Source organism: Hylobates moloch, unplaced genomic scaffold (assembly GCF_009828535.3).
Source record: "Hylobates moloch isolate HMO894 unplaced genomic scaffold, HMol_V3 SCAFFOLD_20, whole genome shotgun sequence".
In the NCBI taxonomy this organism is placed as follows: domain Eukaryota; kingdom Metazoa; phylum Chordata; class Mammalia; order Primates; family Hylobatidae; genus Hylobates; species Hylobates moloch.
The window spans coordinates 50,614,424-50,639,058 of NW_026652295.1; the positions used below are offsets into that span (position 1 = coordinate 50,614,424).

Sequence of the window (24,635 nt, forward strand, 5' to 3'; positions counted from 1 at the left end):
GCCACTGCACCTGGCCTTTAATTTTATTAATAGCCGTTCTGATAGGTATGTAGTGGTATCTCATTGTCATTTTAATTTGCATTTCCCTAATGGCTTGTGATGTTGAACATCTTTTCATGTGCTTATTTTTCATCTATTAATATATATTCTCTCTCTGAAATATCTGTTGATGTCTTTTCTAATTGGATTACATATATATATATATAATTTTTTTTTTTTTTTGAGATGGAGTGTTACTGTGTCACCCAGGCTGGAGTGCAGTGGCACGACCTCAGCTCACTGCAAGCTCCGCCTCCCAGGTTCAAGTGATTCTCCTGCCTCAGCCTCCAGAGTAGCTGAGACTATAGACATGTGCCACCACGACCGGCTAATTTTTGTAATTTTAATACAGATGTGGTTTCATCTTGTTGGCCAGGCCAGTCTCGAACTCCTGGCCTCAAGTCATCCGCTGACCTCAGCCTCCCAAAGTGCTGGGATTACAGGCGTGAGCCACCGTGCCCAGCCAGATTGCTAATATTTTTAATGTTGTGTTTTGGAAGTTCTTTTTGTATTCTAGATGCAAGTCTTTTATTGAATATGTGGCTTGTAAATATTTTCATCCTCTTAACAGGGCATTTCACAGAGCAAAAATTTTTAATTTTGACAAGGTCCAGTTTATCAATTTTCCCTTTTATGAATGGTGCTTTTGGTGTCAAGAACTCTTTGCCTAGTCCTAGGTCTCCAAGATTTTCTTTTCTTCTAATAGGTTATGGGTTTTACATTTGAGTCCATGATCCAGTCAAGTTAATTTTTATGTAAAGTATGAGGTTTAGGTCAAGGTTCATTATTTTGCCTATGAATGTCCAGTTATTTCGCACAATTTATTAAAAAGGCCCTCCTTCTGCCATCCATAGTAATTTTTAATGCAAAAAATTCAAAAATTTTTACTTTATATTTTTATAGGCTCGAGAACTCTTCCTAAAAGCAGTAGAAGAAGAACAAAATGGAGCTCTCTATGAAGGTAAAAATTCAGAGCCCAGGTTCATGTCATAACATTTCTGAATAACAACTCTGTTGTTAACGGTATTTTTTTTTTCTATAACATATTTGGTATAGAACATCACTTTTCTTAATACATTCTTCCTTCAGTACTCATTGGAAATTGGTTCCAGGACCCTTTGTAGATACCAAAATGCTCAAGTCCCTTATATGACTGGTGTAATATTTACATATAACTTACTTATGTAAATAGTTGTTATACTGTATTGTTTTTTAAATTTGTATTTATTTTAAGTATTTTTGATCTGCAGTTGGTTGAATCAGAGAATGTGAAACCCGTGAATACAGAGGGCCAACTATATTTGAAATTATATTTTAAAAAATAAAAAATAGAAATTGTTTTTCTATATAACCTGTCTTTTTGTAAAAAAATATTGCTGGGAAACATCATCATGTGGGTAGGATGAGCAAAATAACTTTTTTTTACATTTAGCTTTAGTTATTCTTCATTAATTAAGTATTTAAAAATTGTTCATTTTAAAATATGCTCTTTTTATAGGTGAAAATTACTTCAGAGGATGGGAATATAAAGGATAAATTGAGGAAAAAATACATGTTTTTCTTTCTAAGTTCCAATTTACATATTACCAACAGAAATATGTGGTAATATATGTGTCAGCTTTGTGTCTTTTATTAACCCAATAGAAATGTGTAAATAAAGTGATAGGACTATTTACCATATTAGGTTTGTAATTATGCTTTCATTTTGTGATAGTAAAGATAATAATTGATGCATAGGAAAAATCCTTGTGCTTGAATCATTTGAAAATGCCCCAAAACTAACATCATTCAGAGTTACTGCATTTATATGCAAGTTTCTTCTAGTGATATTTTTCTTTAGATTTTTAGAAGGGCCCAGTTGATCAAGTCCCTGTGCAGCCTTCATTGGTTTGTGAAATTCTCATCTCCACTTAGTGTATGGTAATTCATCCAGAATCATAGAACGTGGCAGAATATATTGAATCATAAACTTCTTTGTAGGGAAAAAGAACTAGTCAGCCTCTACAGCTCCAAGTTCTACTGGTGTATCTCTGTGGGGAGAGTTATTGAATATTACAGCTCTAAACTACCTGTCTAGGAAATTTGTAAAAAATAAGTTTTGAAGATTACTTAGGTAAATAAGAGGCATCTGGGCTAAAAGAAGTTAAATTTAAAGGATAATTAAAAAACAAAAACAAAAACTATTCTTCATTCCACCCAGTAGGAAGCATTTAATTTTCCTCAACTCTGTGTCTTAGAAAAGTTTGTTTAGAAGTGTTTTTGGCCAGGCATGGTAGCTGACACCTCTAATCTCAGCACTTTGGCAGGCTGAGGCGGGAGGATTGCTTGAACCCAGGAGTTCAAGACCAGCCTGGGCAACATAGCAAGATGTTGTCTCTACAAAAAATTTAAAAATTAGCTGAGTGTGCTGGCTGGGACATGCCTGTAGCCCCAGCTACTCAGGAGACTGAGGTTGGAGAATCACTTGAACCTGGGAGGTGGAGTCTGCCGTGAGCCAAGGTCGTGCCAACTGCACTCCAGCCTGGACAACAGAGTGAGACCTTGTCTTAAAAAAGAAGTATTTTTGTTGGCTATAGCAATTGCATCTTCGGAGCCCAAAGAAAGACAACTATTTAAAAATCATGATACGTAAGAGGGTGAGGAAAAAGATGAGAAGGGCTAATATATGAGTAAAATACAACATCTTAAGTTTAGGGAAAAGTTTCTTTCTGAGCAGTAAGGTTTGGAAATAGTTTTGTGTCACTGAACTACTGTTGCATGTAGAAAAACAGAATTTGGCCGCTTGTAAAGAAAGTTACCAAATTAAACCACAGTTAAGGGTAATCAAAGGAAATGACAAAAATGTGTGGTCACAGCTAATTTAGCTTTATTTCTTCTTTTAGCCATCAAGTTTTATCGTAGGGCTATGCAACTTGTACCTGATATAGAGTTCAAGATTACTTATACCCGGTCTCCAGATGGTGATGGCGTTGGAAACAGCTAGTGCGTATATAATTTGATAGATAGTAATGCATAGAGTTTGTTAAAGTTAAGCATCTTTGTCCTGTTGACTCTTAAGATGGTGCTAATTCTGTTGAGCTCATACTGTTTAGTATATCTTTGTTTATAAAGTTGTAGAAATTTTTTAATTAGGGAAATTGAAAGATAACACATAGAAATGCACCTTTTAAACAGATACAGAAATAAACAGATAGAAAAAAAGTTTAAAAAAATAAAAGCAGTAGTTACTGAAAGGAGTAAATTAACGGACACGTTTCAACTTTCTGAAACCTATTTGAAGTAGAAAGTTTTAAAATGTAATTAGGCTAAATTTGGCAAAATGTTAATAATGGTTAAAATTGAGTGATGGGTACATGGGATTTTATTACACTAGTTTCCTTTTGTATATGTTTGAAATTTTACATTTTAAAAAAGGCTTCTAATTTTATTAGGAAAATGCTGAACTATAAAAGACGTTATTATTCTCTTAATGTTTTTAGTAAAACATTAAAACTCTAACATTTATTTAAAAGCACAGATGCAGAATATATTCCTAAAAGAAATCATGTTTGAATTGTATAGTTGCCACTTGCATCAAAGCCATGAAGTAGCGTTGGTTTTATATGGATAAAGATCAAGAAAACTTATTTTTAAGGCAATACTTTGCAAGACAATTATAAAATTGTTTTGGCTTAATTCCACTATCTCCCAAAACTCAATTTCGTGATATTAGAAGGGAAGGGAGTCTGTACCCATGAGAGAATGTCAGGTTAAAAATAGTACAGAGAAAAAAGTTTTGGTAATGAAATATTATATTAGTTATTATATTAATATATTCCCTCTGTCATGAAATAATTGTCACCTTTATTGATAACATATGTTTATTGCCAATGTTTTTTAACTGCATATGGTATTAACACTTAAGCTTTGGATAAGTCATATTAAAAACATCCCAACGAGGTCAATATTAGCCTGTTTAAATTTTCAGCTAATAATATTCACCAAATTAGAGTTAACAGTGTGAGGTAGTCCATACTTAAAATGAATCACTTGGGTTTTTTCTAAACCTTCTTTAAATTTGGGTAGAGTCATTTAGACTCAGCTCTTAGCCAGTTTTATAAATATGTGCCAGATGCTGTTAAGAAAGATTGTATTAAAATATTAAAGAGGCATTTCTTTTCTTTCCCATTTTTTATACAAACCCAGATGCTATGAAAGTTCTTTAAGGATTCATCTTTTTTTTTTTAAATAAGATCTGATAAGCCCTAAAAGTTTGCCTGTTTTTTTCTTTCCTGTAACATGTTTGTAGAATAGCCATTGAGTCCATCTAGCCTCAACCACACTTATATTTTGTTGTATTATAAAATGCCCTTCCTGGTTTTGTTTTGTTTTTGTTTTTGTTTTTTTAAGTCTACGTCACTTGAAACTTCCTGGTTTTCTAACTTCGCCTTCATCCAATCCTCTTTGTAAGTCTGATCATCTTTAAGGTTTACTTCAGTAAAAATAGAAAGCTCAGACATTTTTCTAGCACATTTTTCTATACACATTTTTCTATACACATTCTAGACATTTTTCTATACACATTTGTGTATACTGGTAGATGATTTGTGAACCCTAAGATGTTTTCAAAGTAGGTATTTTCCTCTCTAAAGGTAGGCTGATAAGGCAAATCTGTTAGAAAACCCTTGGTAAGTAAGTACCTCAGATGACAGCTGTAGATTTGGTTTTTATCCAGTTAGAATAAATTAAGGTTAAAGAACATACTATGGTAAGATTTTTGAAATCATTTGAAAGCTTGCACTAACTCATAAAATCTCTACTTTACAATAAAATTAGTTAAATCTCAACACCTGTATCCAAAAATTCTAATTCTTTCTGGATGATAATTACTGAAGCTTTTTTCTTTGAAAAACTTGGTGTGGTATTCCTTTGTAAGACAGGATAAATTCATCACATTTAAAAATGTATCACATGTTGAATAAGCTTTAGGTGACTTTTTGTAAAACAAATTTGAAAATGCTATGAAAAATCAGTTTCTAAACTGTACGCTTGTAGACTGAGGCACTTAATTTATTCACCTCCCTTTTTTCAGCATTGAAGATAATGATGATGATAGCAAAATGGCAGATCTCTTGTCCTACTTCCAGCAGCAACTCACATTTCAGGAGTCTGTGCTCAAACTGTGTCAGCCTGAGCTTGAGAGCAGTCAGACTCACATATCAGGTGTGAATACTTGTTTTTCATAACTCAGTGAGAAATATCTTAACCTTAAAGATTTCCAAATTTATAAGGTCAGATAATTTGCCAGATAACTGCTGCTTTAGTTCAGAATATGGTGGAAGATCTAGTTATAATTATCATTTGCATATACTATTAAGCTGTTTTGTGTTTTGCTTTGTTTTGTTTTTTGAGATGGAGACGCGCCCTGTCACCCAGGCTGGAGTGCAATGGTGCAATCTCGGCTCACTGCAACCTCCGCCTCCCGGGTTCAAGCGATTCTCCTGCCTTAGCCTCCCAAGTAGCTGGGATTACAGGCGTGTGCCACCACACCCAGCTAAATTTTTGTATCTTTAGTAAAGACAGAGTTTCACCATGTTGGCCAGGCTGGTGTCGAACTCCTGACTTCATGATCCGCCCACCTCGGCCTCCCAAAGTGCTGGGATTACAGGCGTGAGGCACTGCGCCCACTAGTAAGCTGCTTTATAATCTGAAGCAGAATAGTTTGTAGTGCTGTTGTTTAAGGATGTCATACCTTTTTCAGTAAAGATTTAGCAGGGTAAGTCTGAGTTGTTGAGGTAGCCCTAAGAAAACTGGAGGAATACTGGTATCATGAAGCATTTCAGCCATGTTGGACAATTGTCCTGAGACAGGCTGAATGTTTAGAAATTAATGTATTTTTGTTCGGGCATGGTGGCTCATGCCTGCAATCTCAGCATTTTGGGAGGCTGAATTGGGAGGATCACTTGAGGCCAGGAGTTCAAGACAAGCCTGGCCAACATGGTGAAACTCCACCTCTACTAAAAATACAAACATTAGCTGGGCGTGGTGGCGCATAACTGTAGTCCCAGCTACTTGGGAGGCTGAGGTATGAGAATTACTTGAACCCGGGAGGCAGAGGCTGCAGTGAGCTGAGATTGTATCACTGCACTCCAGCCTGGGCAACAGAGCAAGACCTCGTCTCAAAAAAAAAAAAAAGAAATTAATGTATTTTTAATATGTTAAATATTGTTTGGTTCGGGGCTTTTTCAGAGGAGGACAATTAAAAGTTTTCAAGGAGATGAAAATAACTTTAGTGTTAATAGATGCAATATGGATCACACACACATAGATTATTTTTATAAAACATTTATTTTAATATGTCTGGCAAAATAATCTTATGAGGGAAAAGTGCTTTATAAAAAGTAGCTTCAGATCTATACTGAAAAAACAAAGATACTTATATCTTGATGTTAAGAACCATTCATTATTATTATTGAGTAGCTAAATACATTCATGCTTTAGCTCTGAGCAATACAGAGGGTGTGATTTATAAATTTCTAGGAAGGTATAAATGTACTGGGAATGTCGTTGTGACAATAGAATGACATACAGGAGAGTCACTGAAGGATGATTTTCTTTTGCAGTGCTGCCAATGGAGGTCCTGATGTACATCTTCCGATGGGTGGTGTCTAGTGACTTGGACCTCAGATCACTGGAGCAGTTGTCACTGGTGTGCAGAGGATTCTACATCTGTGCCAGGTACTAAGTTTTTGTTTTTATTTTTTAAACAACTCAGGCAACGGTGAAAAGAAAGATGGTCCTTTGCCAATCCTTATAAAATTACTTGATTGGTGTTCTGAGTTAAAGCTTAGAATAAACAAGTTTTGCTAAGCTGTACTTAATTTTCTCAAATAACTTAGAATTTAAAGGCTAGAATATGCTAGGTTTCTAGGGTATAGAATAATATGTAGGATATAGTAACCCATACTACTTCCATAGGGTTTGCATGCTAGCTTAACTGATTTGGGAAAAAGAATTATATTAGAAAAATATATTCAAGTCATTTTTATACTAACTGTAAACTCATTGTGGTAATGGTTTAGATTAAAACAGCACTAGCATTTTCTTAAGGCTCATTAAAAGTTATTCTATATTTTGAAAATTTTGCTACGTGTGGGAAAGGACTCTATTCAATAAATGGTGCTGAGATAACCAGCTAGCCATGTGCAGAAGATGGAAACTGGATCCTTTCCTTACACGATACACAAAAATCAAATCAAGATGGATTAAAGACTTAAATGTAAAACCTAAAACTATATACTTAGTCCTTATATAGAATTTTTAAAAACAACTTTTGTTCTTAAAATTCAGATGCATTATTTTAAAATTAATTCCATTTGGAATCTTGTAGTTTTCATAAAATACTTGAATTTCTTTGAAGACTCTTTCACAATTCTGTGTGCTAGTATACTTAACAAGTACCTATTAAACACCTAGTGGATTGCCACTAGAGTCTCTAGCACTGTTATGTCAACCTAAATAATAAGCAGAGAGACTCTCTAAAAGACATTTATTTGAGAATAATACATTGCAATGGGGATACACATGCCATAGTAAACTATTCAGGGAAACAAAGGTTTTTAAATGAAAAAATGAGGATTACATAATTGTTTTGAAATACTTAATCCTTTACTACAAAGATCAGTAACAAGGGTGACACCAGTCTGAGAGTGGACAGACAGTTTCTTGGGCAGATGTCCTTGCAGCAAAAATATTTTTTGTATAAGGCTGTGATGGCCTTTGTGCAGAGTTGTGTTTTTTATAGTCTTTTTTGTGAACCAGTCATAGAAGCCTGAGAACCTCTTCATGACCTTCCTCAGCTCTCTTTGTCAGGGTTTTCTTAACATTAGTGACTCCATTTTTATTTTAACAACTTTCACATTTTCCACTTTTGATCAGCATCTTTCTCTGATCAGTCATCCTGTAGTTAGGTTTTGACATCCCATAGTACCAGCATAGACCAATCCTGGTTTCTAGTCTCATCCCATGTTGGGAAGAATGATTAGCGACTAGGAGTCCGTGTCAAAACCCTTCTAAGCCACATTTGGGCAAGAAGGGACATTTGAAGGGAATGACTCTCAGGCTGTGTCTACCTGGATTCCATTATTAAGTTTGATTTTTGTCTGTTCCATAGTCTTTTGTTACTCAAAATGCTGGGCCAGCATTATCGTTAGGTGTGGTACTTCTGCAGAAATTTAACAAGTGACAGATACAAAGTTAATAGTAATATGACAATTCCAATTTGCATAATGGTTTTGAGCCATGAACCTGGGCTTAAGAACAACAAATCGAGTAGATCAGTGACCACAGGGAATTAGGTGAGACCATGTAATCATGCGACCTGTTTTCTTATTTTGTGTACATGGGTCTCAACTTTATCAGAGGGATTTATCTAGGTACAGCATGTAGTACTAGCAATAGCACAGATATTTTCTTTTTTAACCAATGAATACTAAAGGATTTCTTGGGTTAGGTTCTGTTAAGTTACCAGCAGAAGCTATTGATTATGAAATTTCAATTACACCATTATCCTGTCAAGTGAAAAAAGTAGCATTAAGTGGGGGTAAAAGTCTTATATGGTTCTGATGTCGTGGAAAAAGCTGTCTACAGCTTTCACAGAAAACATCAGCTTCTCCTCCTGATTTATGTTTGAATGTCTCTGGTCATGATATCGTTGTGTGGCTCATATATCAGACATGAGACTTGTTTCTTAAAATTTGAATAGTTTCAGCTTATAAGGCTTTACGAACAGAAGCTTTTGTTTTTAGTTGGCGTGTTGTAGTCCAATCCTGGAGGAAACTAGGAGAATTCATGAAACAGTCCAGTGTACGTGTGGATAACAACAGGTGTATTGTTTTTTTTTTTAAGAAATTTTTTTTTCCTACATTGATCATATAGGAATTTCAGATTTAAAAATCTCTTGAGGCCAGGAAGTCGAAGAGAGGTAGACTTTAGGCTTCACTTAGGGTCTTAAGGTTCTTGGGCCTGCTAGGAAGTGACAGGTTTTACTCACGATAAGGCTGAGAACTCTTAAAGCCAGATGTTTTATGCACATTCTTAAATATGACATTTTCAGTCAAAGCCTTGGTAATATAACTAATGTTTCTAATTGTATCCTCATATAAAGAGAGTAGATTTTTATTGAACTTATATAAATAAAAATAATATGAATATTTTCTGAATTTTGGAGAAATCAAGTAGGGAGAAAAAGCAAATGGTTCCACCTTTGTTCACAAAAGTCTTCTAATGTCATAAAGACATTCTCTTCATCATTTACATCAATTTTATGTAATTTTTTATTATGCTTGATCTTTATTAGCAGTTCTACGAATCCATGAATTTATTAGAGTTCTGGAAATTTTTATTTAGTCCATTGATCTTAAAGTTACCAAAAATCTTTGTTCAAGAGTACTGCTAGAGTCTTTTCCATGAACGGCAGTTTTGGACTGTAGCTGATTGCAAATGTTTTTAGAGAATTCAAAATAATAATTGTGATGACAAAAACTTAGAATAGCCCTGTAAAATCTGATGAAAGTTCTCAGTTGATGAGGAAATTTAATTATTTCTAGTACATGTAGCATTTTAAGATAACCAGAATCATGACTGACAGTGTCACATCAGAACTATCAGACTTTTATATAAATTTCATCTAATCTTTAGAATACTCACATTAATAACATCGATACAAATATAACTTTAGAAAATATTTGACATAATAGAAATTTATAACTAACAGCATACTAGATTTTTATGAGTTTACATAGTTTTGGAACATTTATATCAATAATATACCCATAAATGTAACTGAAAGAAGATCTAATACTTATTATTTAACAGTGCCTCCCATACAATTTACCAAGTGAGGTTAATCATTTGATATATCTAAAGGATGAGAGATACGTTCTTTGAGGCTTTCCAGGAGCCCAACTAGAAAATTCCAAAGTTGGCTGGGTGTGGTGGCTCACGTCTGTAATCCTAGCACTTTGGGAGGACGAGTCGGGTGGATTACCTGAGGCCAGGAGTTCGAGACCAGCGTGACCAACATGGAGAAACCCCGTCTCTACTAAAAATACAAAACTAGCCGGGCGTGGTGGCTCATGCCTGTAATCCCAGATACTTGGGAGGCTGAGGCAGGAGAATTGCTTGAACCTGGTAGGTAGAGGTTGCGGTGAGCTAAGATCGCACCATTGCACTCCAGCCTGAGCAACAAGAGTGAAACTACATCTCAAAAAAAAAAAAAGAAAAGAAAATCTCAAAGTTAATTTTAGATCGGAAAGCCTTAATTTAGGATCTTGATTCTGGGGAAACCTGCCAGAGATGTCAAAGGTTCAAAACATTTGATCAAAACAAAATTGCTGGCCACTGTGAAGTTACTCATTTAACCATACTGATAATCAAAAGATCTTAAAAGCAATGCAGAAAGTTACATGGATGTAAAAGCCTTAATCTTTTTAAAGCTCAGTTTTCCTAAGTAACCAAAAACCTAATAAAGAAAACACAGGCGTTATATTGATAAAACATTAAATTTTTTTTTTTTAGGCCAGTTGTCAAAAAGATAAAGAAATACCTTTCATAGGGTATTTGCTTCTCCTTGTGGGAAACCTGTTTAGATAACTTGGAAGTTAAACCTGATAAAAAGGGTACTTGAATTTACTTAGGGACAGGAAGTATCCAGGGTTATATGTGTATATTAGAGAGGAATATAAACAAGAAAACTAGTAACTTGAGCAGGAGAATACATGGCTCTTAAATAGCATAGGAAGTTTCCTGGTTACATGGAATAATTCAGATATCACATAAAGCCAAGATTACAGAATCAAGTTATATTGGAGGAAAACATTGCTCTTCTAGACCTTTAAACTAAACATTTCAGGCCGGACATGGTCACTCATGCCTGTACTCCCAGCACTTTGGGAGACCAAGGTAGGAGGATAGCTTGAGGTCAGGAGTTCAAGACCAGCCTGGACAACATCTCTACTAAAAAAGCAAAAAAATTAGCTGGGTGTGGTGGTGCACGCCTAGCTACTTGAGAGGCTAAGGCAGGAAGATGGCTGGAGCCTGGCTGCAGTGAGCTATGATCACACCACACCAGCCTGAGTGATGGAGTGAGACCCTGTCTCAAAAAAAAAAAAACAAAAAAAACACAGGTGCAGTGGCTCACACCTATAATCCTAGCACTTTGGGAGGCTGATGTGGATTGATGGGTTGGACCCAGGAGTTCAAGACCAGCCTGAACAACATGGCGAAACCCCGTCTCTGTGATAAAATAGAAAAATTAGTTGGACGTGGTGTGTGTACCTGTGGTCCCAGCTACTCAGGAGGCTGAGGCAGGAGGATCACCCAAGCCCAGGAGTTCAAGGCCACAATAAACCGTGATCATGCCACTGCACTCCAGCCAAGATAACAGAGTGAGATCCTATCTCAAAAAAAAAAAAAAAAGAAAGAAACATTTCAGTGTCAGGCTATTAACAGCAGAGCTAGAACTGGAGGGAAAAAATTAAGAGGAGTTGACAAAAAGGTTGAAAGAGAGAGTTATCACCCTAGCCAAGCAAAAAGATACACTCTTTCAAGGGGAGAAAGAACAGAAGGCAATGGTGTATGACCTGCAAATCATGTGCAGGAGGGGTACAGCAAAAGTTGAACTTCTGATATAAATCTGAGAAGTTTCAGAGAGAAAAATTTTACCTTGAGAAGTGAAATTACCATTCTGAGTGAAAAAGACAGCATTTCCAACCTGGAACTAGGGAAATTAATTAGATCCCAGGAAGAAACAGAAACTGTAGTTTTGCAGATGGCTGTTCAACAGATTTTAGAATTTAAAATCAAAACCTCTTACAGTTTTATTAATACTAAGAGCAAATTAATACTTTAAGAAAACCTCGTTGTTCTAACAGAGGACCAAGTTTTTTAGTTTTGTGTTAGTGTTATCTCTAATAGCAAAGCTCAATCTTTAGAAAGACTTATAAACAATTCAATTATAGCCAACTTGACCACACACAAAATCTTTTATGAACCTTATCACAACTTATATTGATGACATGCTTGGACTTTCTGCTCTGTTGTATACCTTCCTCTTTCTTAACCAGTCATTTTACTTTAGGACAAAAATCTACCATACAAGATTCTTTTTTGTACAAAATTCTTCTCTTTTTCACCTTTTTTTAACCAAAAATATATCTTTGCAACTTTCTTCACATCTCTGTCTCCTACTTACTGATTTGTTTCTTATTCCATATTTTGAAATAAGCTTTAAATAACTTTCAAATTACACAAAATTCTTCTTTATTTAATCTTGGTTCACATGTCATAAGCAGTGAGTTTTATCTCAACATGAATGGAAAAGTCAGCAGATTCAAAGTGTGAAGAAAAAAAAATAGAGAACTTAGACTACATATATTCTATAGTTGCAGGTTTTTGAATGATGATAATTTGAGCTGTAAATTTTTCTTGATGTAATTTTGCCTGTCAGTTTAAAAATGTGCACAAGAATAGGCTATAAGATGTAGTCAGCTGGAATCCCAGAAAACCTGGCATATTTTAACATTTGAGAATCCCATTCTGTTTCTTACTACTCTCTCGAGAGGAAAGAAAATTCTGCAAATCCTGTCAGAGAAAGTCAGGAGTTTAGACCTGTGTTTTAGGTGGTGGTGACTGACCTAGTGATTTGTCTTTTTTTTTTTTTTTTCTTTTGAGACAGTCTCACTGTGTCGCCTAGGCTGCAGTACAGTGGCACGATCTTGGCTAACTGCAACCTCTGCCTTCCAGGTTCAGGCGATTCTCCTGCCTCAGTCTCCCGAGTAGCTGAGATTACAGGCATGCACCACCACACCTGGCTAATTTTTGTATTTTTAGCAGAGACAGGGTTTCACCATTTTGGCTGGCCTGGCCTCTAACTCCCAACCCCAGGTGATCCGCCCACCTCAGTCTCCCAAAGTGCAGGAATTACAGGCGTGAGCCACTGCACCTGGCCCTAGTGGTTTGTTTTCTTTCTTTCTTTCTTTCTTTCTTTCTTTCTTTCTTTCTTTCTTTCTTTCTTTCTTTCTTTCTTTCTTTCTCTCTCTCTCTCTCTCTCTTTCTTTTCTTTCTCTTTCTTCCTTTCTTTCCTTCCTTTCTTTCTTTCTTTCTTTTTCTTTTCTTTTCTTTTCTTTTCTTTTCTTTTCTTTTCTTTTCTTTCTTTTTGAGACAGAGTCTCGCTCTGTTGCCTAGGCTGGAGTTCAGTGGCGCGATCTCGGCTCACTGCAAGCTCTGCCTCTGGGTTCACACCATTCTCCTGCCTCAGCCTCTGTAGCCCAAGTGGTTTTTTTTTTCTTTTTTTTCGAGACAGAGTCTCGCTCTGCTGCCCAGGCTGCAGGTGCAGTGGCGCGATCTTGGCTCACTGCCAGCTCCGCCTCGCAGGTTCACGCCATTCTCCTGCATCAGCCTCCCCAGTAGCTGGGACTACAGGCGCCCGCCACCACATCCGGCTAATTTTTTGTATTTTTTAGTAGAGATGGGGTTTCACCATGTTAGCCAGGATGGTCTTGATCTCTTGACCTCGTGATCCGCCCGCCTTGGCCTCCCAAAGTGCTGGGATTACAGAGGTGAGCCACCGCAACCGACCAGCCCTAGTGGTTTTTGATTAGCCATCTTGTGCCCACCATTCAGAATCTTTATTTTTGCTTGTGGAAGATTTTCAGAAGAAGCAAGGGAAAAGAGTCAAACCAAATCAAAAACCAAAATAAGAACGTTGACAAATATTTTAGCCCAGGCATGCAGATCAAACAAAATATTAAACTGAATGCACAGACCAAATCAAAAGTAAATTCACCAGAAGACGTGAACAGAATGTAAATTCTGTAGAAATCAAGAATACCCAATCTAAAAAGACACTTTTCTTTACACCAGAAAGGACTTACCAGGAAAGACAAAAAGTTTATCATCTCAAAAGGGATGTATGGTCCTTTATTAAGTTGACCTTATCCAAACCAGATCCCAAATGATATCAAGAAGCCTCTATCAAAAGGAAGGAGGCTCAGCCTGAAAGAAGATTCACCAGGGCAGAAAAGGCAAGCTGTGGAAGTAGAGTGCTCAGAGCACTCAAGTAAGTACTGCACACTGGTTCCAAGAATCTCTGATTCCTTCAGGTAATGATCTTTTCAGATCCCACTTCTGACACTTCTATATTTCAGCCTAAATAACAAACCACCTAAATAACAAATGCCCAAAAGTTATTTGGCATTAGAGAATCACAATAGGAACACACATGCCATAGTAAACCATGTGCTTATTCAGGGAGGTAAAGGCAGGCAGGTTTTTAAAGGAAAAAATGAGAAGGATTACATAATTGTTTTGGAAATAATTATCTTTGGCTACAAAGATCATTAACAAGGGTAATGCCAGTTCAAGTTTGCACGGGCAGTTTGCTGGGCAGATGTCCTTGTAGAAGTATTTTTTTGTATAAGGTTTAATGGCCTTTGTGCAGGGTTGTGTTTTTTGCAGTCTTTCTTGTTATCAGGCATACAAGCATGAGAACCTTATTTTCATGGCCTTTCCCAGGTCTGTCAGGATTTTCTTCACATTAGTGATTTCATTTTGATTTTGACAACTTTCATAGTTATTCCATTAACTTGTAATTGTATGTGAGAAAATACTATAAAGAAAGAATTGGGCTGGTCTGAGTGCAGTTGTCGTTTACATCTAATTGATCACAACCAGTTACAGATTTCTTTGTTCCTTCCCCACTCCCACTGCTTAATTTGCCTAGCCTAAAAACAAAAACAAAGAATTGGTTAAGCAAATATTCAGGAATAAAACTTCGTGTGTCATCATAAAAGTAATTCTTTAAAAGCAAACATTTTAAATATACATTTTAACATAAATTTGAGAGGACTTATCTTTTTCAATCTGACACTGATATAAGTCGTTTTTGCTTCATTTACTTATTTATGAATGAATGAACAAGACAAGGTCTTGTTCTGTTGCCCAGGCTGAAGTGCAGTGGCGCCATCATGGCTCACTGCAGCCTCAAATTCCTGGCCTCAAGCCACCCTCTTGCCTCAGCTTCCTGAGTAACTGGAACTACAGGCATGTGTCACCATGCCTGGTTAATTTTTTTTTTCATTTTGTATTTTTGCCTGGTTAATTAGAAAAAAAGTTTTTTTAAGAGATAGGGTCTTGCTATATTGCCCAGGCTAGTTTTTGCATCTTTAAAACTGAACACTTAGCTGGGTGTGGTGGTGCACATGCCTGTAGTCCTAGCTGTTCAAAAGGTTAAGGCAGGAGGATTATTTGAGCCTAGGAGTTCTGGGCTCTAGTGCACTATGCTGACTGGGTGTCCACATTAAGTTCAGCATCAGTGTAGTAAACTCCAAGGAGCTGGGAACCACCAGATTACTCAAAGAAGGGTGAACTGGCCCAGGTTAGAAATGGAGCAGGTCAAAACTCCCATGCTGATCAGTAGTGGGATCATACCTGTGAATAGTCTCTGCACTCCAGCATGGACAACATAGTGAGACCTCATCACTTTAAAAAAAAAAACAAAAACAAACCCTGAATATTTTAAGTTAGAGATGGAGTTAGAAATATTTTTAGTTATAGCAGAATCATGTCAATTTTTAGTACATGTTTTACTTAGCTTTTTGCACACTTTTTTTTTTTTTTTTTTTTTGAGACAGAGCCTTACCCTGTCCCCTAGGCTGGAGGGTAGTGGCGCAGTCTTGGCTCGCTGCAACCTCTGTCTCCTAGGTTCAAGCAATTCTCCTGCCTTGGCTTCCTGAGTAGCTGGGACTATAGGCACCCGCCACCATGACCAGCTAATTTTTGTATTTTTAATAGAGACAGGGTTTCGCTATGTTGGCCAGGCTTGTCTCGACCTCCTGACCTCGTGATCTGCCTGCCTTGGCCTCCCGAAGTGCTGGGATTACAGGCATGAGCCACCGTGCCCAGCTCCTGCACTAATTTTTTAAACAAAGTCCTGTTGGTGCTCCGTTCAAAATTTATCTCCCGTCTGACCATTTTACCACTTCTGCAACAACCCTTCCGACTCAGCCACTGTTCTGTTTGGTTTGGGTTACATAGTGACATCCTACCTGGTCTTCCTGTTTCCACTCTTATACCACTAGAGCATATTCTCCATAAACCACCAGAGTGATCTTTTAAAATAAAAGCATAAATTGTGTTCAGAACCCTCCAGTGGCATCCATCTCAGGTAAATAACCACTCCTTCCTACAAGATGCCACCTCACCCACCCCGACTGCCTCATGATAGTTCCCTCTGCACAATGCCCACTTTGCCACAGCTGTGTGCTCCTGCTGGCTCTTGGGTGAGCTCACCAGTCACACTTCTGCCTGAGGGCCTTGCACATGCTCTGGCTGCTGCCTGAGATACTTATCCCCATCACTATGATCACCTTCCCAGCGAGGCATTTCCTGGCCTCCCTATCTATTTCCTCACCACCATCATTTCTGTCTGCTGACTCTACTTTGTCTGTTGGTTGATTTTTGCACTAAGCATACTACCAGAAGCTTCCTCTCAATTTGCTTTCCCACAGTAAAAGAGTAGGGCCTTTGCCTTGTCCATTAGTTTCTCCTCAGAACAGTGCCTCCCAGGTGTTCAACAAATACTTGCTAAATAAAAGATGGTTGATAGCAAAAATATTTATGTCTATGTATAGGGACTTAATCTTTATTGACATCGTGCTTTTATTCCCTAGAGACCCTGAAATATGGCGTCTGGCTTGCTTGAAAGTTTGGGGCAGAAGCTGTATTAAACTTGTTCCATACACGTCCTGGAGAGAGATGTTTTTAGAACGGCCTCGTGTTCGGTTTGATGGTAAGTTGGATTCTGTAGAACTCAGCAGAAATACTGATCTATAATGCTGATTTTGATAAATATGCCATTTAAATTTTCTGTGATGAACGTGAGTACTGTAAGCATGTTTAAAGGAAACCACAGTAAATATGCTGGAAATGTCTGAATATTATAACTTTTAACTTTTTAAAATTATTTTCATAGGAGTGTATATCAGTAAAACCACATATATTCGTCAAGGGGAACAGTCTCTTGATGGTTTCTATAGAGCCTGGCACCAAGTGGAATATTACAGGTACAACTGTAGTACACTGAGTGAGTGGAAAATTCTCTCTCTCCATGTATTAGTTAAATGGACATCTGGTCTTTGTTGCTTTTGATTGACCCGCAAAATGGCCCTCAGTATTTTTATCTAGTACTCAATATAGAAATTGCACTAAAAAAGAATAGGCTAATATAAATTACAGAATTTCTTCTGGCCTCTTTTAGATTTCTCCTTGTCTTTTGCTCTAGGTGTATTTATTTGCCTTTTCAAATAGCTTGTGCTTTTATTCCACTTTATTGCTTGCCAAATATTATTGTCATTTAGAAAAAAATAGACATGTTAACCATTGTGTGTGGATCTCACTTTGTTTGAAATTATTGCTTTGGGAAAAGCACAGAACTTTAATAAAACAATATTTGACTTTTATTCAGTGAGTAAAACTCAAAAGTTCAACAGTTTCGCCTGAGGAAGATAAAATATCTTTGGTTCTTTGTTGCTGGACTAACAGGTAGTCAGTCATATTTGTTTTAATGTTTTAGTTGTTCTTTAGCCCGTGGTATTTCAGTGTTGGTTTCATAGCTATGAATAGGCATAGGTACTAATAGATAAGGACATATTTTATACTTTGTGTGTGGGGTGTGTTTTGGTCTTCTTTTTGTTATTACATAGGTACATAAGATTCTTTTCTGATGGCCATGTGATGATGTTGACAACCCCTGAAGAGCCTCAGTCCATTGTTCCACGTTTAAGAAGTAGGAATACCAGGTAGTATTTTTTTTTTTAAATGGCTTTCCATCCAGTCTATGTTTTATATGGTTGCTTGCAGGTTAAAGTAACCCAGTGCTTCCTTCACTTAATACTGGATGATTTTAAAAGCAATCATTCGGGGGCTTAGGAAAAATACCAATTTCTGGGCTTTTCCTTAGAAAATCTACTTCAGCAGGTCTTTGGAGCCTTGGAATTGAGGTTTACTCAATCCTAGCTGATTCTTTTCAAGCAAGAGTAAACACTGTTGTAATTTGTTACTTCTTAGATTACTTAAATCCACTTAATAACTGCTTTAGATTCAATTTGTGTTTTTTTTTTTAAGGACTGATGCAATTCTACTGGGTCACTATCGCTTGTCACAAGACACAGACAATCAGACCAAAGTATTTGCTGTGATAACTAAGAAAAAAGAAGAAGTGAGTATACGAGGTGTAATTAATAGTTTTCTTATCTTAATAGCCTATTCATCCAAGCATTCTCGATTAGAACAACAACAAAAAAACCCTGTCTGATTATTTATACTGTTATATAAAATGTATATTAACTTCTAGCAATCACTGAAGAAAGCTGGAGAGTTTTCTAAAATGTGGTTATTTTTTATTGGATCAGCTTTTTTGTTTTTTACCAGATAGTTTTTCTGTATGTGAAAATGTAAAGCTGAAATCTCTTGTGAAATAACTAGTAAAATTATACCTGAATATGTTTTTGGCTCTGCTCATGTCGAATCACAGGGGATTTTTCTTCCTATATTAGCTCATATAGATAATTCTTTCCATAAGGATATTGTTAGAACTTCAGTTTCTACTGGAAATAACCTAACTTCAGATAATTTTCTTCTTCCTCTTCTTACAAAAGGAAAAAAATGCCCAGCAAATATGATTACTGACATTATTACATTCTAGAGCGCTTTAAATTCTCTTAACAGATTGGTGGCCTAATTTTTTCACCTTTCTCCATATGCACGTTTTCAATCCTGGTTAAAAATTGTTATATGTACCCAAGAAGCCAGTTGTATGGTATTTGGAATAAATATTAATATTTACTTGTTGCCTTTATAATTACTACAGCTTTTAAAGGATATTTCTCTTGTATGAAATCCCCCCTTCTCTAACATCATATGTCAAGACAGGGCAGAGTTTCATCTGCAAGTCCTGTCACCTTGTGGCCGCCTGTTGCTGGCGTCTCCTCTTCCCTCTGATGGGCTCCTGGAGCCTGGGCAGCAGCAGCCTGAGAGACAGACAGAGTTGCTTTGACTGTGACTGCAGGTTTCCTGAGGTCAAAATTGGGAATTTGGAAGGCCTTAGTTGCTTAGGTTTTATCTAATTAAAAGAGTTTAGGAACTCCCACGTAGAATGTCAATTTTATCTTCAGAATATGATGAAACATTCATAGTGTTTACATTTTTTTGTTTTTAGCAGCAGTATTTGCAGAAGTGTAATTCTAATGAACCTTGTCACAGCTGTTTGCTCATTCATTTTACTGTTATTGCAAAAGATAAGTTATACTCTGTGCTTTTTCAGCATCCTTCACCAATTTATCACTTTCCCTCTTAAAAAATGTCCAAGTGTTTTCCAGTAGAAGGAAATACTAGGCTTAGAGGTAGGAGATAATAATTTTACATCCCATCTATGTAATGTTGGTTACATAGTAGTTTTACCTCCCTGGATCTTCATTTTTTTAGCTAGTAAATAGAAATAATGCAATCATATTTAACACATGAGGTTATTGTGATGATTAACTGAGATGATGATGATGATGGGGAAAAACCTGATATTTTTAGAGTATTTAACAGTTTTTAAAGCACTCATACATTCTTGTGATATTCAAAACAACTCTTTACTGCGTGCAAATATTATGTTACTTTTAGTGTCACTGTTGCATAATATTTCTATAAACATAGAAGTGAGGTAAGGTTTCATTATAGCTTATGCATCTTTTCTTTTGCAGAAACCACTTGACTATAAATACAGATATTTTCGTCGTGTCCCTGTACAAGAAGCAGATCAGAGTTTTCATGTGGGGCTACAGCTATGTTCCAGTGGCCACCAGAGGTTCAACAAACTCATCTGGATACATCATTCTTGTCACATTACTTACAAGTAGGTGAATGCAATAAAAATAACAAGATTACACCATAAATGTATACTTCATATCCAGCTTAGGAATTCCAGCTATGTTTCTAATTTCTCAGAGTTAACACTACATTACAAATTAAAACCAGTACTACTACAAACTACTACAAACCAAGAAAATGGCCCAAACGAAAAAGACTAAGCATGCTTGAGGAAGCAGAGCATCTGGAACACTCATATAGTGCCCATTGGAATGTGAATTGGTGCCACCACTTTGGAAATGAAAGTAGCATTCCATGGGAAGAATGGTACTTGGTCAGCTGTGAGCTGTCCATGCATGACGTAAAGCCATTTTAAAATACCAGATCATTTTTCTTTTCCCACAGTTCAGTTACCGTTTTTTGCTTTATTTCCATTTGTTTTATCCTCAGGGATTATACACTGATTTAATAAAATTGTAGTTAGGAAAGTAAGTCTACTAAAAAAATAAGATCACAGGTATTCCAAAGCCAAATCTGTTAGATGATGCCTATTTAAAACTCTGTTCTATGCAGTACCGTTTACCTGTACATCATAATCAGTGAACTGAGAGGGGAGGTATGAGAAAGGAGCCATACAGAAATACATAAAACTTAAAAAGGAACCAGGGAAGTGAAATATCAAGTCCTGTGGCAATTAAGGTTAGCTCTTGTTCGATTTGAAAGAATATTGGTACGTGACTGAAGGCTCTTCGTTCTGCTTGAATCTAAAATTCTGAGAGAGAAGTTTTGAGGTCAGTTTCCATTAGCCTCTTTGCAACCTTTACCACATTGTTGAAAACTGTCACATTTCCACTTGACAAATAACTTTTCCCTGCTCATTTGGAAGGTCCTGACAACAGAACATTTTTCTTGCCTACCAATTCTGCTATATCTCCTTTTTGCTTCTCTCTGTAATGCTGTGGAATTTTTTTTTCTACTTTTCAAAGAAACAAACCTGAGCAGGTGTAAAGGCTCATGCCTGTAATCCCAGGACTTTGGGAGGCCAAGGCAAGAGGATCACTTGAGGCCAAGAGTTTGAGACCAGCCTGGGCAAAATTGGGTGACCCCATCTCTACAAAAAATAAAAATATTTGCCGGGCATGGTGGTATGCACCTTGAAGTCCCAGCTAATTTGGAGGTTGAGGTGGGAAGATCATTTGAGCCCGGGAGTTCAAGGCTGCAGTGAGCTATGATCATACTACTGTACTCCAGCCTGGGTGATAGAGCAAGACCTTGTATCGAAAAGAAAAAAAGGAACCAAACCCTGAAGTAGAACCAAGCAAATGAACGATGGATGGTTATAGTTTATACTTGACCCATTAGAAAAACATTGTTTATTTAGGAGAAAAAAAGACATTACCATAGGCATTATTTGTAGCTGCTAATTATCACATTGACTTCCTTGTAATATTTATAAAATCACTTGGATTCTCTGCTTTCGTTTCTCTCTCTCAGTGGTAGCATAACTTACCACCTACTTTCCCTCCTCCCTGCCTATAATTATGCATTGATCATGCAGTTATTAAATAGTCAAATTCTATTCTAGGAATATAATTCTTTCTGAAACATTTTAACAAGAACCTAATGTCTATAGCTTCTGACTTAAAAATTCTACCTTAGGAATCTCTGAAGGACATCAAAATCACATAATTTTTAATTGAGAAATAGTAGACGCAACCTAAATCTCCAATTAAGTAAACTGTGGTACAAGCAGACAGTGAAATATCATCCTGCCACTAAAAATGGTTTCTGAAAAGTAGTGATGTGGGAAAATACAAATAATTAAATGAAATAAAAAACAGAATTACTAAGTTTGATCTGAAGAAACACTAGGAAATATCCTTCATATGGCTTTATCTGGGTGTTGGAATTATGAGTGATGTTTCTGTACACATTTCTAAATTTTTCGAGTTTTCTACAATATGCCTATATTATATAGAATTTCCTAAGATGAATTAAAAATAAAAAAGGCTAAGCATAGAATAACCTTCCCCAAACACACAAGGATTTTAAATCAGTTGAAATTTCCTCATGCTAGTAATTTTGTGTTTTTTTTTTTTTTTTTTTTACAGATCAACTGGTGAGACTGCAGTCAGTGCTTTTGAGATTGACAAGATGTACACCCCCTTGTTCTTCGCCAGAGTAAGGAGCTACACAGCTTTCTCAGAAAGGCCTCTGTAGAGCCTCAAGTCCAGTCCTGTATCACTTTTGCATGAATTAAAGTATATAGCGCAAAAGAGCACCTAAGTTATAAATGTATATATATATATATGGAATTGGAACTTATTTTAAATTGTTGGAGTTCTTTTAAGAAGAATATAAATTGATTATTTTTTTTATTTAAAGGGATAGTTGATTCTTGGGGAGTTTTGAAATTAAGTTGGAATTAAGTTGCTTAAGCATATTTATGTTGTGAGAAACCTTAATATGAGGTTTATCATGCCCTTTTTCCAGCAGATTTATGAGCAGATTTCTGTCACATAAATCGTCTTCTGCTTGAGCATCCTAATATTTAAATGCGTCAGGGGAGCGCTCCACTGGATAAGCATTTTATTTCCCGCATGGCATAATGTTTTTGCACTAAAGGCTCAAAGTGTGAGAACCTGTTCTGGATTTGTTTGAAATTATTTCACCAATAAAGATCATAAATAAATGTTTCTTTCAAGAAAATATATTTGGATGGCCTTTTTAAAATAACAGGATATTTAATAAGAGTCCTAGATAGCCAGCGGAGACTTTAAGAATCATTGCCTCTAGCTGGGTGTGGTGGCATGCACCTGTAGTCCCAGCTATTTGGGAGGCTGATGCAGGAGAATAGCTTAAGCCCAGGATTTTGAGTCTGGGAGTTTGAGTCCAGCATGGGCAACATAGCAAGACCTCATCTCTTACTAAAAGAAAAAAAAATAATTTCCTCATTTCATCATTGGTCTTTATATGTTGCCACAAACACTGACCTCATGTAGGCACCTTACCAATATATGACATTAAGTAAGAGTGAATCCCTTAGGACTGGAACACTTCAAGCTCAACCAACTGACTCAGTTGTCATTCTTCACAAAAGAATAGTAGAGGATCATGTAAACCTGAGCCTAACTCTTGTTCCAGTATGAAAGCTGGGGGAGAGCACCAGCCACCTAGGAAAACTGTATGTTACCTTTTTACTCAAAGGAGTCCCCCTGCCCAGTAACAGTCCTGTTAGTGTTTAATTTCAGAGTTTGTGTCTGGTAGGCCGCTACCTGATTCAGAGTTGGTTTGGTTGTTTCAACCATAGTTAGAGACAAATTCTCATGTACTTTCAGAAATCAGTATCTGTAGCCACTGTTACTTTTAATTACATTAAGAGACACTTCATAGGTTCCCACAATTCAGTATGGGATAGGCTTTTTAAAAAGCACATACAGACCAGGCGTGGTGGCTCATGCCTGTAATCCCAGCACTTTGGGAGGCTGAGACAGGCAGATCACCTGAGCTCAGGAGTCCAAGACCAGCCTGAGCAACGTGGCGAAACACTGTCTGTACAAAAAAAAAGAAAAAAAAATTAGCCAAGTACAGTGGGGCACACCTGTAGTCACAGCTACTTGGGAGGCTGAGGCAGGAGAATTGCCTGAGCCCGGGAAGTGGAAGTTGCAGTGAGCCAAGATTGTGCCATTGCACTCCAGCCTGGGTGACACAGTGAGACCCTATCTCAAAAAAATAATAATGATAGTACATGTTATGTTAAAGGTGAAAACCATACATCAAGTGTGCATACAGAAGGGACAGAGTTGGCCAGGTGTGGTGACTCACACCTATAATCCCAACACTTTGGGAGGCCAAGGCAGGAGGATTGCTTGAGGTCAGGAGTTTGAGACCAGCCTAGACCACATAGCAAGACCTCATCTCTTCTAAAAAATAAAAAAATAAGCATGGTGGTACACACCTGTGGTCCCAGCTAGTTGGGAGGCTAAGGCAGGAGGATCACTTAGCCAGGAGGTTGAGGCTACAGTGAGCCAAGATTGCACCACTGTGCCCCAGCCTGGGTGAGGGAGCAAGACCCTGTCTCAACAAAAAAAAAAAAAAAAAAAAAAAAAAAAAAAAAAAAAAAAAGAGTTCTTAGGTTGGCCTTTTGTAGCAATCTGAGAAGTGTGTTTTTCAAGTTGGAAAAGAGGGAGAAAAGCAACTTGCCTAAGATAAGGTAGCTCTTCGTGATATGACTGTTATTTCTGATATACAAATAAATAGGACATGATTAGGACATAGTCAGATATAGCTAGAAAAATATATTCCTAAGGAAAGTGAGATTTGAGGAGTCCCTGTTGTTCTGCAACATCCCTAGATTGAATAATCTGTTGCAGATGGATACCAAGTTCAAATTTAAAGATTTCTTTGTAAGCAGTAAAGTGACTTTCACTTATTTAACTTGGAACTGGAAAAAGGAACTTTTTTCCAGATTACATTTTCTGTATATTTTTAAAATGTCTTTTTTTAAAACACAAAAGCAATATATATTTGTTGTGAGAAAATTAGAATATACAGATAAAATAAAATTTAAAAAAACACCCAAAGATAACCAGAAGAAAATTTTTGCTATGTAACCTTTTTCTTCTGGTCTCTGCAAATCCTGCTATAGAAACTTTTTAACTTCAGGAGTGTCCTTCCTTTGCTCTATTAGGACATTACAGAAA

General features: G+C 36.7%; 1 protein-coding gene across 2 annotated transcripts in view; it reads left to right on the forward strand.

Moving 5' to 3' along the window:
* FBXO9 (F-box protein 9) overlaps window positions 1-24,026 on the forward strand; it is a 33,956-nt gene extending 9,930 nt beyond the window's left edge. Inside the window, exons 2-11 of one of the 2 annotated variants that reach the window (XM_058432359.1) lie at window positions 943-1,000; window positions 2,922-3,021; window positions 5,111-5,241; window positions 6,642-6,756; window positions 16,749-16,867; window positions 17,051-17,141; window positions 17,781-17,876; window positions 18,202-18,295; window positions 19,827-19,978; window positions 22,044-24,026. In XM_058432359.1, coding sequence (XP_058288342.1) covers window positions 2,945-3,021; window positions 5,111-5,241; window positions 6,642-6,756; window positions 16,749-16,867; window positions 17,051-17,141; window positions 17,781-17,876; window positions 18,202-18,295; window positions 19,827-19,978; window positions 22,044-22,152 — 984 coding nt within the window. In that variant the 5' untranslated portion in view covers window positions 943-1,000; window positions 2,922-2,944 and the 3' untranslated portion in view covers window positions 22,153-24,026. Of the gene's footprint in view, window positions 1-940; window positions 1,001-2,921; window positions 3,022-5,110; window positions 5,242-6,641; window positions 6,757-16,748; window positions 16,868-17,050; window positions 17,877-18,201; window positions 18,296-19,826; window positions 19,979-22,043 lie in introns of those variants that run through there. The other variant, XM_058432360.1, reaches the window with a different exon arrangement.
* Window positions 24,027-24,635: the final 609 nt, after the last annotated feature.